This window comes from Pyxicephalus adspersus, chromosome 10 (genome assembly GCF_032062135.1).
Source record: "Pyxicephalus adspersus chromosome 10, UCB_Pads_2.0, whole genome shotgun sequence".
Taxonomy (NCBI): Eukaryota; Metazoa; Chordata; class Amphibia; order Anura; family Pyxicephalidae; genus Pyxicephalus; species Pyxicephalus adspersus.
This window is the reverse complement of record NC_092867.1, coordinates 59,518,558-59,535,860: the sequence shown is the minus strand read 5'-3', so window position 1 is coordinate 59,535,860 and position 17,303 is coordinate 59,518,558. Positions and strand designations below refer to the sequence as shown.

The window sequence follows — 17,303 nt, the reverse complement described above, 5'->3', positions numbered from 1 at the left end:
GATGTTCCCCACTTGTACCTATATTTTTGGTTTCTTACACCTCCCCATTCCCCAATTGAAGTTCAGAATGTTAGATAAGTGGACAGGAATGTGTAACAGGGCAGGGAGGCCATTGTAATGGGCAGAGTGTTTTATGTTCTAATGATGCCGTAGTAATGAGATTGTAGGGGGAGAATGTGCCCGACACTTGCACCTATATTTTCAGTTTTGTACCCCCTACCCTCAGGAAAATTAGGGTACAAAGAAGAGAAGCAGACATTTCATAGGCAAAGATTTAGAAGTAATAGAAGTAATTCCTCAGCATGGAAACACATTTTCTGAAGGTTCTCATGAGAATAAGGAAGATTTTCTCCATTTACCCACAGCGAACAATGACTTTATAGGTGTGGATGTTCTAGTCAGCCTCTCTAGCAGTCCTTTTTGGAGCACAGCAGTATCTGTGACTGATTTTGCACCCTAGGGTTGTTAATAACATGTGGTATGCTTACATAATTAGAGCTTGATTCTGTTGCAGGAAGTCAAAAGACATTCAACTAGGGAAGGGGCAATCTTATAGACTTCATTACAGAAGTATCTGCTGAAGTGATCTGTAAATAACCAGCTGGAAGTCTTCCAACATTCGTTTAGATTTATAGGTTGGAGCTTCACTTTGACAATTGGCTCTTTCTAAAGATTAACTTTGTTTCGTAGTGGTTTTAGTTGTTTTTTTTTTCCTTCCCTTTGTTATTGCTTGCTACGTCCTATTTGTACATGCTGTCAGGAGTGCCAGGAATATGGAAAATTGTTGTCATACTTACCTGTAATTTGCCTTTCGTGTAAACTCCTCCTGACAGCATGTTTCCCTTACTTATCCTGTTGTGAGCTTGTTACAGAACACCTGTATAGGAGAGGGAGGTTACTTATTGCTCTGGCAATGTGGTCCTGTGGAGAGCAAGGGGGGAGATTACTCATTTGTACATGCTGTCAGGAGGAGTTTACAGGTAAGTATGACAACACTTTTCCATAATTCAGTGTATTTTTGGTATCTCCAAATCAATCATTACGCTAAAACGAATGCCAGTATGGTGCCCAACCCAGTTAATATGTCTGTTTTGTTTTGTTAAAAGCTCTGTTTGAAAGAACCATGTGCTAAAAAGCTCATCCCAATTATCTATGTCTGTTTAATAGCCAAACAACAATCTTTAATTAAAGATACCAAATGGAAAGTAAATTTAAACATTCATTTAGAACAAGAAGACTGTGTACAAATTTGGGAAACAACGGCACATCGTCGTGCAAATGCTTCAGCAACGGAATCAAATCATACATTTCCTATGGGTTGGTATATGGTACCTTATCGTTTGCACAAATTGCCATCTCTTGTATCTGATGTTTCCAGGTTGTTCCCCAAAAGGTACTGTATTGCACATTTGATGGGACTGTTCCAGGATAAGACATTACTGGATAGGTATCTATCAACTAGTTTATACTATAATGGGCTGTGCGTTTCCAACAAAAAAAACAAAAAAAACAGCAGAGGCACTTCTTCATCACCTTTTAAATGATCAATCTTCCTTTTGACGGCAGCAAAGGTGGTGTTAGCAAAAGCTTGGTGGTCCTCGACCACGACAATGTCACAAGTAAAGCAAAAAACGTTGTGATTTTTGTGTAATGAAAACAATGAAGACAGTAAGATTCAACACTATGGTTAGGTTTGAGCGAGATCTAGCATTATCTTCTGCATTCCAATAATAATACTTTGCAATTGAAACTGTTATACCTGTAAGATCTCCGGACAGTTTATGTATCTGATGATGCTAGTGTGGAGGACACACTTGGGGAAGGGAGTCTTGAGGGGCTTAGTTTTCTTTTTAATGTTTATTTTTATAAGTTTTTTTTAAATATTGTTTTGTTTATTCTTGAAAATCCTGAAGAAAAAAAAACGTACTGAAACTGAAAAGCTAGGCCTTCTTAGAAACACACTTTCACGAATGGATGTTACCTCCCAAATGCTTTCATGGACTTCACGATTCCAACTGACATTGAGGTAGCTACCTCTTATTCCAGTCAAGATTTGGCAAGTTGCTCCATTGCTTGGCCATGCTACCTTTTGGGGTTGGATGTACCCAGAGGTAACTTGATTTACTTTGTTGTTTCTAGTTCTTATATACGGAGAGAAGGTAATCTTTTCAACAAAGTGAGACCCCTGCTTCTGTGTTTCTGAGCTTGCACAAGACTGGAGGGAAGTCTATCTTCTTCCTTGGAAAAGAGGATACCCCACCTGGTTCCACCTGGAACTGGTAGATCGTACCTGTCATAAAAATAACTCTTACATGACCTCATCATTCAGAACCCCAATAACTTGTCACATATCTCAATGTGTCAGGTAGTAAGCCAACAGCAAACGACTACTTATATGACAAAGACTCATTCACCGATATGTGTGAGTAAACGTTATTGTTCTCTCGTTGGAGTTCATAGAATCCATACATGCTTTTGTTCAATGTATAGTAAAAAACTGATGAACCCTGCAACGTCTTGGAAGGGCAAAAAAATTATAACGTAAAGACAGTGTGGGCTCATCTTTCAACTAATACAAAAAACAATCGCCCTTCTCAGACCATAAATTTCTACAAAGCACGTCCTGTGTCAAACTACTTTAAACAAAATCTGAAGTCAAAGTGCAGTACCGATACAGCCGGTATAGATCATCTGAAAAAAAATGGTATGGCCGATTTGCACCACCACCAAGGAAAGACGACCTACCACCTATTCACTTCAACTTTTTTAACCATTCAACGTTTAACAACATCAGCAGGCATGGCGGTGTGGTGCTTACTTAGATTATATTTACGTAAAAAACTTCTCCCTCACACTGAACATGAAAAAGAACTTCCATCACCAGTATGCTTTTTATAGTGTCTCTGGAGGTTGAGTTTCCGAGTGAAACATTTACCGCAGTCTGAACATTTAAAAGGACTTTCCCCTGTGTGAATTCTGTGATGTCTGACAAGGTTAGTTTTGCGACTGAAACTTTTCCCACACTCCGAACATGAAAAAGGACGCTCTCCTGTGTGAATTTTTTGGTGAAAAAGAAGATTTTCTCTAACACGGAATTTTTTACCACACTCTGAGCAGGAAAAAGGATTGTCACCTGTGTGAGTTTTTTGGTGTCTGAGAAGTTCTGTGTTTCGTTTGAAACTTTTCCCACACTCTGCACATAAATAAGGACGCTCACCTGTATGAATTCTATAATGAATACCAAGTTTTGAGCTCTCCTTGAAACTTTTCCCACACTCTGAACAAACATAAGGACGCTCACCTGTGTGAATTCTCTGGTGTATAACAAGGCTATGTTTGTTGAAGAAACATTTAAAACACTCTGAACATGAAAAAGGACGTTCACCTGTGTGAATTCTGTGATGTGCCAGAAGATCCTTTTTCTTACCGAAAGATTTTCCACACTCTGAACATGAATTGGTTACATTGGCAGGACCTCCTAAGTGGACTGATGGTTTTGATTTCCTCCTAACAGATTCGTTACACTTCAATGACAATGAATTTTCTCCCGTGTGATCTGCTTCGTGGTTTATAGAATTCTTCTTAGGATTACATAGATCTGTTGACCTCTGAGATCTTAGATGGAGATCTGGAGCAAAAGCAAGTGAATGGTCAGAAGATTCACCAGGATTAGATGTCTCCAAATGTGGAGGTCTATGATGTGGATAGTGAGTACTGGGATTTACTCCTGGAGGATATTGTGTGACGTCATTATATTCTGGAGATACAATCAAATGTCCTGAAGAGAAATTCCAAACATAGCATTTATGTGTAAAGAAGCAAATGTTTACAAACAATAAATTAAGCAGTAACAATGTAGTCAGACATATGGAGTATGTTCCTCTAGTTGGGACTATGCAAAGCTAAGACACTGAAATGAGCTCAACTGGATAACCCGAACAATTTACCAAGCCAACTCTACAGTGACTGTCCACTGATCATTTCCTACTCGTAAGGATTGGAGATGAACCAAACTCTGCCCACACATTTCATTTGTTGGATGTTATATTGAGGAATGGAGATGGACCTTTCATATGGTGTACAGTCTCCTCCATGGAGAAATAGACAGTGACATCCTGACACCTTATAGGAACCTGACACACACAATGATACAGTCACCATCCAGACACATCCCATAATAATCTCCCAGAATTCCCCGCACCACTCACCTCTCCCGTCAGCAGCTCAATGATCTGGTTGATGACTACCAGAATTTTATCACTGTTTCCCTTAAGAGTTGGGGACACTGATGGAGGGACGGTGAGGCAATTCTGAGCTGCTTGTCGTCCCCTTGACCCACTTTGGCGTCTACTGGATGTCTTTTTCACCACTGTGTAAATCTACGTAGAGAAGACATGAGAAGTGTGAAAGATTATCACCTACAGTGTGATATGTTTTGCCAAAAGTTTGGTAAAATTATAGTTCATTTAATGGAACTTTATAGTTCTATTGAGATCAAATGAAAAGCCCTTTTACTCTGGAATAAAAATGGCCTGTCTGTTATCCATCTCCACAATTATGATCTTAAGTTTTTCAAGTTGACCTACATGAGATGAGATTGGGAGAGCTACCTAAAAATATCTAGATTTAGGAAGAATGTGTGCAACAACTACCCACAAGAAAAGGCATTGGAAACACCTAAAGCACTACCCGGGGGAGATCAGACTACAGATCACAGACTTTGTCCAAATTGTCTGTAATCAGCTGGGTCACTTTCATCACAACTGCACAATGGAAGCTGAAAGAGAGAGATCTTTTAGTGCATTAGTAGCACATCCTGGAGGTACATTTCTGCTGGTAAAATAAATCATGTGCCCGTTCCTCCCAGAATACTCTTCCAGGTTTGCACGTCGACTCCCCCGGCATCCTCCCCACCTCTCCGGTCAGCAGGTAGATGATCTCCAGGGTGAGACGTAATATTCGATCGTCCTTATGATTTTCATTTATGTCCATCTTCATAGATGAGGCCATGTGGTCTTCATAGGATTTTTCTCTCTGTAAGATAAGAAACCGTTAATTATCTGCAGCATTCTGGGATGGCAGCACCGTGCTCCTCCTTTTATGGTGGCCCAAAACCTCTGGATTTTGAATGACCAGAATCTGAACTTCATTGACGTAAATGGGCCAAAACTTCTGGTTGTTTGTTCTGTGTCTGGAGAATAGCTAAATGACATGGGAGGACATCTATATGTCCAATAAACATTGTGGTACATAAAAGGATGGGAAAATTTGCATTTTATATGATTAGAAGGGTAATATAGAAATGCAATTCCTTGTAGGTGTAGTTTCCTCTAATTTCCCCAACAACACAATGATGACAACATAACACACCACCACTCCAGCCTGACATAGACCCGGATAATACAATAACACCGAGCTCCGCAGCAGGACACATCTACGGAGGTCTTACATGGTCATGAGGGGTCTTTGAGCTCTAATGAACGGGAACCTGAAATGCAGAAGCATGGCATCTTCAAGTCTACCTATACCCATAAACGTATCCTAAAAACCCATTCGGGTGGCTGAATTAGTTTTCCTTATGCAGGTACTTACATTTCACTTTTGGTATTGTCATTTTTATTATGCTTTATTCCCTAGAAATGACACAACTACCAATGTTCACCCCTATAGACGTCAGTGGTGTTCAGAATATTGATGGTACCAGCTCAGTAGTCTTTTGGAATAATTTAACAGATAAACAATGAAAACAAGCAGTAAAGTTTCATGGCAGTTTTTTTTTTTTTTTTAATATATAGTAAAACATCACAACAACAACAACAACAACATCCACATTCATTTGTATATTTGAAAGACCAAATGGGAGATAAAAGAAGAGTGAAGTTCCCAAACTAGCTCATGTTATTGCATCTTGTACATATGTTTGTCAGCACAGGGTAGATAGAGGATAAGGATGGATATGACAGAGATTACTGAGTCTAAATATTACACAAACACATTATTACTTCCTCTTCTAAAAGTTGCAGCAATGTCTGCTCTCAAACTTCCTCCCAATTCACTTCGCGGTTGAATTTGACGTCACGTCCGGTGAACCTGACATCATTTCCTGTATGTTCCTAATATCACTTCTCCTTTGTACCTTAGATCTCCACCTAGTGGAGAACAGAGACACTGCAGCCTGCAATGAACTTTATTATTATAATTATTAATAATTATTAGTAAACAGGATTTATATATCGTTAACATATTAAGCAGCACTGTACAAATAAATATGGGTTGCAAATGACAGATGAATATAGACCGTGACACAGGAGGAAAGGACCCTGCCCCGAAGAGCTTACAATCTTGGAGATTTAGCACCTTTCTGTCTCAAAGCATTTGTCCTGTAGGGAACACATTAAGAAGCATTCCTTATATTGGAGACTCTGCAACTAAAAGCACCCTGGATTTTGTACCATTTGTGATACCATTACTGGTGCCTGGTTGGTGCTGTAGATATGTATGCAGGTTTCTAATCTTTTTAGGATGCTTGGAGTTTATTTTGGGTGGTTGGTATGTGTAGAGAGGGGGTTCCAGAAATGTGTTTATTGCGTAGAAAAAGGTGGAGATCCAAAGATCCTTCAAGTTCCTAAAGACAGGTCACCTATAGAGTGGGAAAGGGGTAAAAAAAACTTTCTGGAGTGAAGGATAGGGGGCTTTGGAGTAAGCAGGGCTTTGGATAATACGAGAAGACTTTATAGCTGTGCATAGTTCTCCAGATGATCCGCCATACAACCAGGTGGGAACATGAAGATGGCCGTATGAGTATGGTATCCAGTGTTCCGTTATACGCCTGATATATGTCTATGGTATACCATTGTGGGTTGGTAAATAAAACTTTATCCAAACTACGTGCACCACCTTCAACCTAATGTGCTTACCTGTCCCTCAGCTCTGGTCAGTCTTCTGATTAGAAGATAAAGTCTTCACTTGAAGTCCCCAACACGTTCCAATGTTAAATACCCCAATGTGTCACATGACAAGTGTAGAAACCCAATTTTGAACTTGCATTAAGTAGTTACCAGTAACCCCAGAGGTCTTCTGTCTTGTGGATGTGGATACATGTATACGTAAAATATCAGGTGACACATTTGGAGCCTTCGGGACTCTACACGTCACCAATATTATGAAGAAAGTAGTCAGGATTGTTGTAGATTTCTTTACTTCACCAAAAAGGAATAACACAAAATACAACAAACAAGATAACTTATGTCATATAAACAAGTTCAAATATCAAAATGCATCCATATTATTAACAATTTTCATCACTTTACCCAGTGACAATGGGCATCAAAGTATTACCAAAGAGCAACCAATCCAAAGTATCTTCAAGGAAAGGTTGATTCTGATTGGGCACGATGAGCTCCTGAAGGTTTACAACAATCCCATGAGGACAGATTGATAAGGGAGTCTTTGAGTTTCCTAACAAGTTGAAGATGAAGGTTGAAGGCCGGAGGGGTAGGAGTGGTCCGCACATATTTAGGGTCAGCTTGTCGGAAAAGTTACCATGCTTTATGGTAAGGAGGCCTTCTACTGGAGGGTTCTGGGCCAACTTTCCACCTCCTAATTGTATGTACAGTCCGAAGAATACACCATAGCTTGAACCAATGACAAGCCAACTCAACTAATATAGCAGAACTAAAAGACGAACACCAATAACCAAGAGCAACCAACCCAAAGGGTCTTCTGGTAAAAGTCTATTATGATTTGATTATATAGACTCCTAAAAATGTACAATGAACCTATGTGGACATTGTTGGGAAGAAATTTTGAGGCCAGGTGGCTTGGATTCAGTGAGGAGGTGGCAGTGGTTTGCATTTCATAAGGAACAAAATTGGCTCAAGGGTAACCATTCTTAAAGGTAGCGACACCTCTGCTCCTGGGTTTATGGGCCTACATGGCAGCAACGGACCGCCCATCACTAGAAGAATGATCCACTCACCAAAATTGGAGGCCATGGTCTCCAGAAATAGACTTGATAACAGTTCCTGGTGTCATTTAAACATGAATAGAATCGGGGCCACACCATTGTCCTTCAATATAGGTAGGGCTTTCCATGATTGAAGTCCACCATGTTTCATGTTCATATTCAACCCCACTTAGGTGCCCCTTTGGGGTCATGTTTTGTCACACAAATTGCCCTTGTTCGATGCTTCACATTGATTCCTATGTACGACTTATGAGTGGAAGTTAGCTACCCCAAGGAATAAATGTGGGACTGGTGGTCAACTGAAGGCCCAGTTGGGGATATTTTGTGAAGAAAGTCTGAACAGGTTATAGTTGAAGGCGGGTACAAGACCAGGTGGGTCAACCTCGGGGAAGAGAATGCGGCCGGTCTGTATTCATTAAGGAGCAACTTATCTGAAAGGGTCACAATCCATTAAGGTATTGAAGCCCCTGCTCCTGTGTTTCTGGGCCTCCGTACTTGGGTAGACATTGGTAATGAAGATGTGAGGGCCGGGAACTGTAACGGGCAGATATAACCTTTCCAAATAATGGCCCACCCAACCGATCCTCCCCCTTTTCCCTCTAGTCAATGTGTCACATTTACAGGCATGTATCCCTTTAAGAACAGTCCTCCAGCACAGTAGTAGTGGTGCCATGATGGGTTTTCTGATGTCTAATCAAGTTTCCTTTATTAGTAAACCTTTTCCCACACCCTTGACATGTAAAGGGACGTTCCCCGGTGTGAATTCTCTGATGTTTAACGAGTGCTCCTTTCACAGAGAAATTTTTTCCGCACTCTGAACAAGAATAAGGACGTTCTTCGGTATGGATTTTCTGGTGCCTTAAAAGGTCTCCATTCTGAGTAAAATTTTTCCCACACTCCGGACACGTATAAGGACATTCCCCCGTGTGAATCCTCTGGTGCCTAATAAGTTCTTTTTTCCGGCGAAAGCACTTCCCGCAATCTGGACATGAAAAAGGACGTTCACCCGTGTGACTCCTCTGATGGATAAGCAGTTCTGCTTTCCGCGTGTAACATTTTCCGCACTCTGCACACGCGAAAGGACGCTCACCCGTGTGACTTTTCTGATGTCTTAGAAGTGCAAACCTCTCGGTGAAAGTTTTCCCACAAAGTGGGCATGGAAAAAGATTATCACCAGTGTGAATTCTATGGTGGGAAAGAAGTTTTTCTTTACGGGAGAAACGTTTCCCACATTCAGAACATGAATAAGGACGTTCACCTGTGTGAATTCTCTGGTGTGTAAGAAGGTTGCCTTTCTGGGTGAAACTTTTCCCACACTCTGAACATGAGAAAGGATATTCACCGGTGTGACTTCTCTGATGTCTGAGGAGGCCTTCTTTCTTAGTGAAGAATTTCCCACATTCTAAACATGAGAAGGGCCGTTCACCTGTGTGACTTCCCTGGTGCCTCAAAAGACTTCCTCTCTGAGTGAAACTCCTCCCACACTCTGAGCATGAATAAGGCCGTTCACCAGTGTGAACTCTCTGGTGTACAAGAAGGTCCGATTTCTGAAAATAACATTTTCCACACTCCAAACATGAAAAAGGATGTTCACCCATGTGAATTCTCTGATGAGTAAGAAGTGCATTAATCTCACTGAAAGATTTCCCGCACTCTGAACATAAAAAAGGGCGTTTTGTGTGAACTTGCTGGTGTCTAAGAAACTCTCCTTTCTGAGTGAAACTTTTTCCGCAGTCTGAACAGGAAAACGGACGCTCACCTGTGTGAATTCGCTGGTGAATAAGAAGCTGTCCTTTGCGAATAAAACATTTCCCGCACTCTGAACAGGAATAAGGACGTTCACCTGTGTGACTTTTCTGGTGCCTGAGAAGATTTATTTTTTGTGTAAAAGATTTCCCGCACTGTACACATGAATAGGGACGTTCACCTGTATGACTTCTCTGGTGTCTCTGAAGACCTCCTTTCTGAGTAAAACTTTTCCCACACTCGGAGCAAGAAAAAGGACGTTCACCTGTGTGAATTCTGTGATGGCTAAGGAGCTCTCCTTTTTTACTGAAATATTTCCCACACTCTGGGCATGAATAGGGCCGCTGACCCGTATGTATCCTTAGGTGCCTGAGAAGACTTCCTTTCTCGCTGAAACGTTTCCCACACTCTGTACATGAAAAGGGCCTCTCGCCTGTGTGAATTCTTTGATGTATATGAAGATTTCTTTTACGAGTGAAACTTTTTCCGCACTCTGCACATGAATAAGGATTTTCACTCTTGTGAGTTCTCTGGTGTGTAAGAAGTTCACTTTTCTCTGTAAAATTTTTCCCACACTCTAAACACGTAAATTGACATTCAACCATATGAGTTTTCTGGTGTATAACAAGGGCTCCTTTCTCAGTGAAAAGTTTCCCACAATCTGGACATGTGAATGACCCATTAGTGTGAAATCTGAGATGCAGAAGAAGTTCTGATTTCATCTTAAAACAAATCCCGCACACCAAGCAGGACAACGAATTCTGGTCTGTGTGAGCTCGCTTACGTCGTACAGAGGATTGGTCGGGATTTGGTAAAGTATCTGAACTGTGAGAACCGGGATGAACCTCTGAACTCTGTGATTGGTTGGAGGAGTCAATAAAGTTACAGCCATCAATTGATGATCCCAAATTATACATTGGGGAACATTGTGTGATGTCATCATCCTCTGAAGTATTCCAGACATAGAGTCCATCTGTGGAGACAATTTATAAATGAATGTTACCAGTATTCTTCATGTCTTATATTCAGGAGTCACATATGTTGTCTGACACCCAACACTCAGAGCTCTGACATGAAATTGGGAGCAACCAGAACACCAAAATATAAATACACACCAGATAAAGCAGTGGTCGCCAACCTTTTCGGACCCACGGACTCCGGACCGCGCGTGGAGTCCTGTGTCACTCAAAGGGGGCCGCAACCCACCAGGTCCAGAGCCACATCCCGCCCACCGCCTTGATCCTACAATCCGTCCGGGAGACATGGACCACCAAAATTGTCTAGTCGACCACTGGGTTTTGACCGCTTAGATAAACGAGACACCCAAATCACACTGGGACAGTAAATGGAAATGGACCTTTCATATGGTATAGAGGGTCTCCTCCTCATTTATTGGGGACATGACATTATATTGAGGAATGGAGATGGACCTTTCATATGGTGTACAGTATCTCCTCCTCATTTGTTGGGGACATGACGTTATATCGAGGAATGGAGATGGACCTTTCATATAGTGTATGGTATCTCCTCCTCATTTATTGGGGACATGATGTTATATTGAGGAATGGAGATGGACCATTCATATGGTGTACAGTCCCCTCTGAAAATTCTGAATATGCTGTTTTTGTATTGCTTTTTATTTAAAATAAAGCTTGAGGACCACCCTAAAATGAATACCAGATCCTTTTCCAAACATGGAATTTGGATGGTCAAGAAAAGGGGGCAGTGAGCATGTGTTCCCACCTCCTGTCCATACCATGCCAATATGAGCCTAGCTGGTCCAAGAAATTGGAGGAGAATGAGCTCCCTCTTCACACCTCGACATACCAGACCCCCCATGCTTAACCTCCTTGGCGGTATTCCCGAGTGTGGCTCGTGGTAGATTTTCTATGCAAAAAGCGTTTACCCCGAGCCGCACTCGGGGTGGAACATCACCAGGGAGGTTAAAACTCCAACCTTGTTCCCAGTTCCAGCGGCGTCCTCCAGCAGTGCCCGCAGTGCCCGCAGTGCCCACAGTGTCCTCCAGCGATCTCTGCGTTTTCTTCTCCTGCCGATGCTAGCATCTGCGTCCCCAGTGTGTGAACGTTGAGGACGCGAGGCTAGGGGAAGCAGATGCCGGCCGAGAATCTGCTCGCGAGTGCGTGCCTGGAGGGCAGGACCATGGAGACAGGTAGACAGGACCGGGTGGGAAATTTAAATTAAGAGGATTTTAAAATGTACCACTTTTGCATTTTAAAATCCTCTTTAATCATACCCCCAGAGGGGTTAAGGTAGGGGACCAGGTCTCCTCTTACCTGATGATATTAGGGATGGCTGATCTTTATTGTAGGGATAATTCTGTTGTGAAGAAAGCTCAGCATCCTGCAATAAGTCAGACCCCTCATTCTCTTCTTTAATTTCTTTTTTAATTATAATTTCATGATAAATGAGGTGTTCATCCTATTTATAAAATAAACAAAAAATAATAATAATAACATGTAAAATAATTATACACATGATAATATAATCAACTATTGTTTTAGATGAGGTTTCTACCTGATCATGTTTTGCATAGTCGTGATCTTTTGGAGTAAACTGCCTGGAATACAGAGGAGACATCCTGACACCTTATAGGAACCTGACACACACAATGATACAGTCACCCTCCAGACACATCCCATAATCATGTTTCAAAATTCCGGGCACTGCTCACCTCTCCTGTCAGTAGATCAATCATCTTCTGGGTGACTTCTAGGATCTTTTTCTTGCAGTTTTTCTTCACTGTTAAGATAGGAAGTGGAGGGACATTGATGGGACTTCGTCCTTCTCCCAGTTCTGTGAATTGGTGGTTTGTATTATCCTCAGCAGATGTCTTCATAACTACTACACAGACCTGTGTGACACAGCAATACATATAATATAAGCATCTTCTCCACCTCTCTGGCCAAGTCTGTGTTTTATAAATGGGGAGAAATGTGAAGTCATGTGACCTCCCAGAACCCTTCTCACCTCTCCGGTCAGGAGGTAGACAATCTCCAAAGTGTGTTTCAATATCATCTCATCAAAGCGAAGAATGTTGTTTGCTTCTTTGACATAATTGAAAATCTGCTGATTCTCCATCATACCATCCTTGTAGAGGTCCTTGTGTCCTTCTAAATACTCCCACTCCTCCATGGAGAAATAGACAGTGACATCCTGACACCTTATAGGAACCTGACACACACAATGATACAGTCACCATCCAGACACTTCCCATAATAATCTCCCAGAATTCCCTGCTCACCTCTCTCGTCAGCAGCTCAGTCATCTTCTGGGTGACTTCTAGAATCTCTCCATTGTTGTTTCCAGGGGACAGGGAAAGGGATGACGGGACACCAACATATCCAGCAATCTCTCTCTGATGGTTACTGGAGGTCACAGGCTCACCAGATGTCTTCCTCAATACTATGTAACCCTATTGAGGGACATAATAAAGAATATGAATTCCTAATAAACTCATGCTGGAGCACACTCAGACTTTGCCCCATATCAGGTCATGTCATCTCTGCATTCTTAAGGTGATACAGGCATGTGTAATATTCCCAGAATCCTTCATGTTGACCCTCCCGGCATCCTCCTTACCTCCCCACACAGCAGGTAGATGATCTCCAAAGTAAGGTCTAATATCCTGTCAGTTATGTGATCTTTATCCATCATCATTGATTTGGTCATGTGATCTACAAAGATGGATAAGTGATAATTATTTGTCTTGTATTGGAATCACTGATGTTCATCTGTGGAACTGCTCAATATATCATATTTGTGAAGGTAACCTAGAGAAAACAGAATCAAAACCAAACCACAAAAAGCATTACTTTTGGTTTAAGCAAAGGAGAATTAGAACTTCTGTTGAGTTTTTAGTCATGTGTGTGGAAGGTTGCTGGTTCAGTCGAAGACGTTAGACATTCATACCCCTCCATAGCACAATACAAGAGGGAAGAGAAAGTGACACCACACAGAGGTCCTATATGGCAGTCATGACGGCTTATGGTGCCCAGATATTAAGATATTTTGGGTAAAGTGAATCTGTGCCCATACTTTGGACATGAAAGCATTTACACGTCAGTAAAAAGTCATCCTCCATGGAGGTCTTCTCCAGTGTTTTTTTCTGGTCCTCTGGAATGTTTTTAGAGTGCTTTTCCATTGCCAACTTTCATGGAGACGGAGTCTAAAAACACCATGAAAAGTGGATAGCTGATGCTTTTTGGAATGAGCAGGGTAAATATACATAATGTGGTGGTGGGGGTCTTGGAGGCTCTATTTACTATTATGTCAGATCCGGCTCTGATTATTTCTGGACTCCATGTACCCGACATGTACCCTGCCAAACCCGTGGCTCTATATTTGTGTCATATCTGTCTCCCAACTATAAACCTCCAAATATACATGTGTATTAGGATCTGTTGGTAATAATTTGCAACACTTGATAAACATAATAGGAGGGTTACTGGGTGTAAATAAAACAAAATCTTTTTACCTCCTCTGCTGCCAGTTCCAACAATGTCTTCTCTTACTTCCTATCAACTCACAGTTCTCCGGCAACTTCCTATTTATATGTGACATCACTTCCTGTCTCATCTGACATCACTTCCTGTCTGACCCTGACAAAAATTAGGGCACCACCTTGTGGAGAATATGAGGACTGCAGCAGCCTACATAGATTTTCATCACTTCAGGTCTAAGGACAATTTTGGGGGGAATCTAATTAACCCAACTGCTTGTTTTTTTGGAATGTGAGAGGAAAACCGAATACCCGGAGGAAACCCACACAAACACGGGAGAACCTGCAAACTCCATGCAGATGTCCTCCAGGGCCAAGATTTGAACCTGGGACCTAGTACGTTAAAGGCTAGAGTGCTAACCACTGAGCTACCATGCTTTGTAACATTATTTTTGTCTTGGTTATACATTGGATGCATCTTGTATCACTTCAATAATAATATCCCTGACTGCAGAAAACAAACGCATACAGTGCCAACATATTACGCTACAGACTGATTGAGGTGTGAGCAGCTCATTTACAGGATGCTCAAAAATGGATGAGGTTCGAGATTAGGCCAATCATGCGTGTTCAAGGTTTGGTATTACCCGAATTTAGGTGAATTATTCCAGAACCTAAATTAAAAGGACCCCCGATGCCCTTCCGTACCAATGAACTGTGGTCATCAAGCTTACCATGGCCAATAACGGGGTCTTTGTACCAGATCTCTGCCTATGGATGGGGGGATTTAGTGTACTGAAAGCTATTGCTGAACAAAGCTAACACAACCTGCACTGGGGAAATTAGGGTCAGTTAGGAAACTGATTGCTAGCTTTTTAATCAACTTTTTTTTATTGGGGGGGGGTGTTTTTGGCTTTTATTTTGTCGTTTGAGGTCACAGTCATTTTTGCTGATCAATATTATTCTTGGGTTGCCATTAAAGAGTGAACACTAAGCATGTTTGTCCCCCCATTCTTTTACCATTCCAGGCCACATGGCATTCAACATTGGGGATATTTTGTAAAAGGGAGGGAATAAGCCCCAATTATGTTGGTGTTTTCTGGTAGAATTTGGAAGCCTCCTTAATAATAATGGGGGTGATGTCTGCTACCTCCCCGAGTAATGAATAGAGGGGGTATATTAATAAAATAGATATCAATCACAATAACTCTGCTGATATTACCTAGCTGCACTACACCTAATAGAAGATTCACCTGGTTGTGGGAATAGTGCAAGGAATTCTGAGTAATGTAATTGGCCAGATTTGGTCAGCTTCCTAATTTTTTTATCTTGAATTTTCAATCTTTTGATGGCTTTTATATCTGGGACAGGAAATAATGAATATTTTCCACTGGAGATTTAGAAAGTATTATTAACCAATGAGAAAGCCTGTTCCTTCCTGTCTCGATATTGGCGAGCTGTTATTTCAGGAACATTGATATATACCGTATTTTCAGGCGTATAAGACGACCCCCAGCTTTTCCAGTTAAAATATAGAGTTTGTTGCACTTAAAAAAAAAACAGTAACAGAAAATTTTTACTTTAAATAATAGAATTGTCTACCCTTCTATGTAAAGTAGTCTCACAGCTCCACCTAGTGGCTGATTTGTAAATCACAATATTCTTTAACATGCATATAAATCTATACCGCATGGCTCACAGCGTTCTCCGGAGCTCTCTGCCGGCTGACTCTTGCTAACCCGAGCTCGGATCTTCTCCCCGTTCAGGGGATTGGTAAGTACCCGGCGTATAAGACGACCCCCGGCACAGATTTTTCGGGGTTAAAAAGTCGTCTTATACGCCGGAAAATACGGTACTTCATATATTAGATGGCATCTAGGCCTCAAAGGACTGACTATCTGAAAGGTTTATCTATTAATAGTAAATTCAGATTGGGTGTGGCAGCTCACCACTGCTTTACAATGATTGCTGCTTTCAGTATAATAACATCTATACAGTGTCAGGTAAGTGGTGAGGAAAGCTGGATGATTCCATGTGATTATTGGAATGATGGTATTAAATGGCCCTATTCAACTTTGTTATCTAGATCGTGTTTGTAGAAGCTTGTCAGTATAATAGGAGACAGAAGAGTTTAAAAGGTCGAGAATACAAAAGTTTATTTACTGTAGCAAAAAACAAATGACTGTATACCATAGATAAGGAACAGCAGATAAAACCGTCTTATATGCCATGTGTCACGTGACCTTTGCCACAGCAACTCGGAACACCATGTTACTGTTCCATGTTAGTTCTGGGTGTCACCACTCAATATACGTCCCAGGAGATGGAGATCCAACAAACTCTTTTTTAATGTCATACATTCCAGGTGGAGGTAAGTGATTTGGGTGTGGTATTTCCTGGTTCTATCACAAAGTGGCCAACCCCTCGGTTAGGAACGAGATACGTAAGAGAAGAGGTTTCTCTAAAGGGTCGGTTAATAGATTTTTTCCAAAATTGAGTAGATCAAAACACCTCCTCGATATTCTCATTGATCATTTAGTACCTAACCATAGGACATTTCTATACTGGTTGTCACACTTACCTCTTCCTCCCTAAAGCGCAGGCACCTTTCTCCTGTGCATGCGGGCAGTACTGTGCCTGGGGGTGCATGCTCTCCCCAATGTTTTTATCAGTTTGGCCCATCCCGCTGGCCAATCAGGAAATAGCCTCTTAATCATCTCTGGCTATTAGCTGGCTCAAAAATAGCACTCAGCGTTCGTGCAATGTGTCTCCACTAGTGCGGAGCCCCCTAGCTCTGCTGACCAAGTTCCTGTACACCTGTTGGTGTACCGACCTCTCTTGCTTGCTACCTTCCTCGACCCCGGCCTTCCTTAACTATTCTCTTGCCTAGTGACTTGGTACCGTGCATCATTCTGCCCACCCTAGTGTGCCCAAGGACCCCAACCTGGCAGTAACCAGCAGCACAACATCCAGACCACTAGAGGCTCTGGAGAAGACCTACCATGTTTCCCCGATTTTAGGACATCCCCATTAAGTAAGCCACCCCCGATTTTTAAAAAAATAATTAAAATAAGACACTCACCCGTTTATAAGACAGCTCCAGATATCCGATCCTGCGTGTGTGTCCTTTAT

The 17,303-nt window shown here is 41.6% G+C and overlaps 2 protein-coding genes across 3 annotated transcripts in view; both read right to left on the bottom strand.

Annotated features, from left to right (window-relative positions):
- LOC140338909 (uncharacterized) overlaps positions 1 to 17,303 on the bottom strand; it is a 77,238-nt gene that overhangs the window by 53,427 nt on the left and 6,508 nt on the right. Inside the window, exons 4-5 of the mRNA XM_072423226.1 lie at positions 12,701 to 12,904; positions 12,405 to 12,584 (exon numbers count right to left, since the gene is read on the bottom strand). Coding sequence (XP_072279327.1) covers positions 12,405 to 12,584; positions 12,701 to 12,904 — 384 coding nt within the window. The remainder of the gene's footprint in view (positions 1 to 12,404; positions 12,585 to 12,700; positions 12,905 to 17,303) is intronic.
- On the bottom strand, positions 1,249 to 12,299 carry LOC140338971 (uncharacterized). 2 transcript variants are annotated; one of them, XM_072423377.1, is made up of 5 exons: positions 12,248 to 12,299; positions 12,007 to 12,151; positions 8,715 to 10,685; positions 6,080 to 6,103; positions 1,249 to 3,478 (listed from the first exon to the last, which is right to left on the bottom strand). In XM_072423377.1, the coding sequence occupies exons 3-5, from the start codon at positions 10,627 to 10,629 to the stop codon at positions 2,850 to 2,852; spliced, it is 2,568 nt and encodes an 855-aa protein (XP_072279478.1). In that variant the 5' UTR covers positions 10,630 to 10,685; positions 12,007 to 12,151; positions 12,248 to 12,299; the 3' UTR covers positions 1,249 to 2,849. The 2 variants fall into 2 exon arrangements, with proteins under 2 accessions (XP_072279478.1, XP_072279477.1); XM_072423376.1 differs by lacking the exons at positions 1,249 to 3,478; positions 6,080 to 6,103 and having other exon boundaries at positions 7,182 to 10,685.

Excerpts from the sequence above, each read along its gene's own strand:
- LOC140338971 (XM_072423377.1), bottom strand. The coding sequence starts at position 10,629 with ATGTATAATTTGGGATCATCAATTGATGGCTGTAACTTTATTGACTCC. Across the intron at positions 6,104-8,714 it reads GAGAATTCACACCGGGGAAC|GAAATGATGTCAGGTTCACC; the intron begins GTCCCTTTACAT and ends AGGAACATACAG. Across the intron at positions 3,479-6,079 it reads TGATGTCAGGTTCACCGGAC|GAGGTCCTGCCAATGTAACC; the intron begins GTGACGTCAAAT and ends CAGTCCACTTAG.